Below are 874 nucleotides of genomic sequence, written 5' to 3' on the forward strand. Positions count from 1 at the left end.
TAAACAGGGCTTCCTCCTTATTTCTCCAAATGACTGATCAGTTTTCTGTTGCTAGGCCCAGCAGCCTTCCGAGCATGTGTTCCCACCAGCAGAAGCAGCCATTTGTCCCCCCGCCTCAGCTTCCACAGAAGCAGATCAAGCAGCCCCACCAGCCTCCCCCTCAAGTGCCCTTTGTTCCTGCTACCAAGGAGCTGTGCCCTCCAGTTGTTCCACAACCTGGAATCACCAAGATTTCAGAACCCTGCCACACCATAGTTCCTGAGCCGGGATGCACCTCGGTCACTGCACCAGGATACACCGTGGTCCCTGAGGCGGGCTGCAACACTGTCCCTCAGCCAGGATGCACCACTGTCTCTCAACCAGAAAATGCCAAGATCCCTGAGCCAGGTTACCCTAAGGTCCCAGAACCATGCCAATCCAAGGTTCCAGAGCTGTACCCCTCAATAGTCACTCCAGACCCCAACCAACAGAAGACCAAGCAGAAATGATGCTGCCCACAGCAAGGAGGTGATGACCAGCTGCTGAGTTCCCCTGCTTCCCTGCTTTTGTGTCTGCTTAATTGTCTGTAGATCTTATAATCAATGTGTTATCACCTTGAGTCAAAATCTCTCATTTGCGTTCTAAACATATGTGCTATGATGCCTTCCTCACACATACTCTGAGGAATCCTCTGAGCCTCTGAGTTAAGCAGAGGGTCTTAGTGCCTTGATGACCTGCAATCCCTCTGAATTCATTTGGAAAGGGATTCAGGGTCAAATGAAATGTATTTTCACTTTAAATTACTTTTGCCTTTGCTCTTGGCTGTGTGTCATTGGTAGAATCGTCCCCTTTCCCTGGTCTCTTTGTGAGCTAGAACACATGCTCAAGGAGGAGT

General features: G+C 50.1%; 1 protein-coding gene across 1 annotated transcript; it reads left to right on the forward strand.

Annotated features, from left to right (window-relative positions):
- The first annotated feature begins 74 nt into the window (after nt 1-74).
- LOC104876069 (cornifin) lies at nt 75-488 on the forward strand. The gene is made up of 2 exons (XM_033758273.1): nt 75-254; nt 375-488. Exons 1-2 carry the CDS (start codon nt 75-77, stop codon nt 486-488), a joined length of 294 nt encoding a protein of 97 aa, XP_033614164.1.
- The last annotated feature ends 386 nt before the right edge of the window (nt 489-874 follow it).

Source organism: Fukomys damarensis, unplaced genomic scaffold (assembly GCF_012274545.1).
Source record: "Fukomys damarensis isolate Sample0158 unplaced genomic scaffold, DMR_v1.0_HiC HiC_scaffold_33, whole genome shotgun sequence".
NCBI lineage: Eukaryota > Metazoa > Chordata > Mammalia > Rodentia > Bathyergidae > Fukomys > Fukomys damarensis.

Excerpts from the sequence above, each read along its gene's own strand:
- LOC104876069 (XM_033758273.1), top strand. The coding sequence starts at position 75 with ATGTGTTCCCACCAGCAGAAGCAGCCATTTGTCCCCCCGCCTCAGCTT. Across the intron at positions 255-374 it reads CAGAACCCTGCCACACCATA|ATCCCTGAGCCAGGTTACCC; the intron begins GTTCCTGAGCCG and ends GAAAATGCCAAG.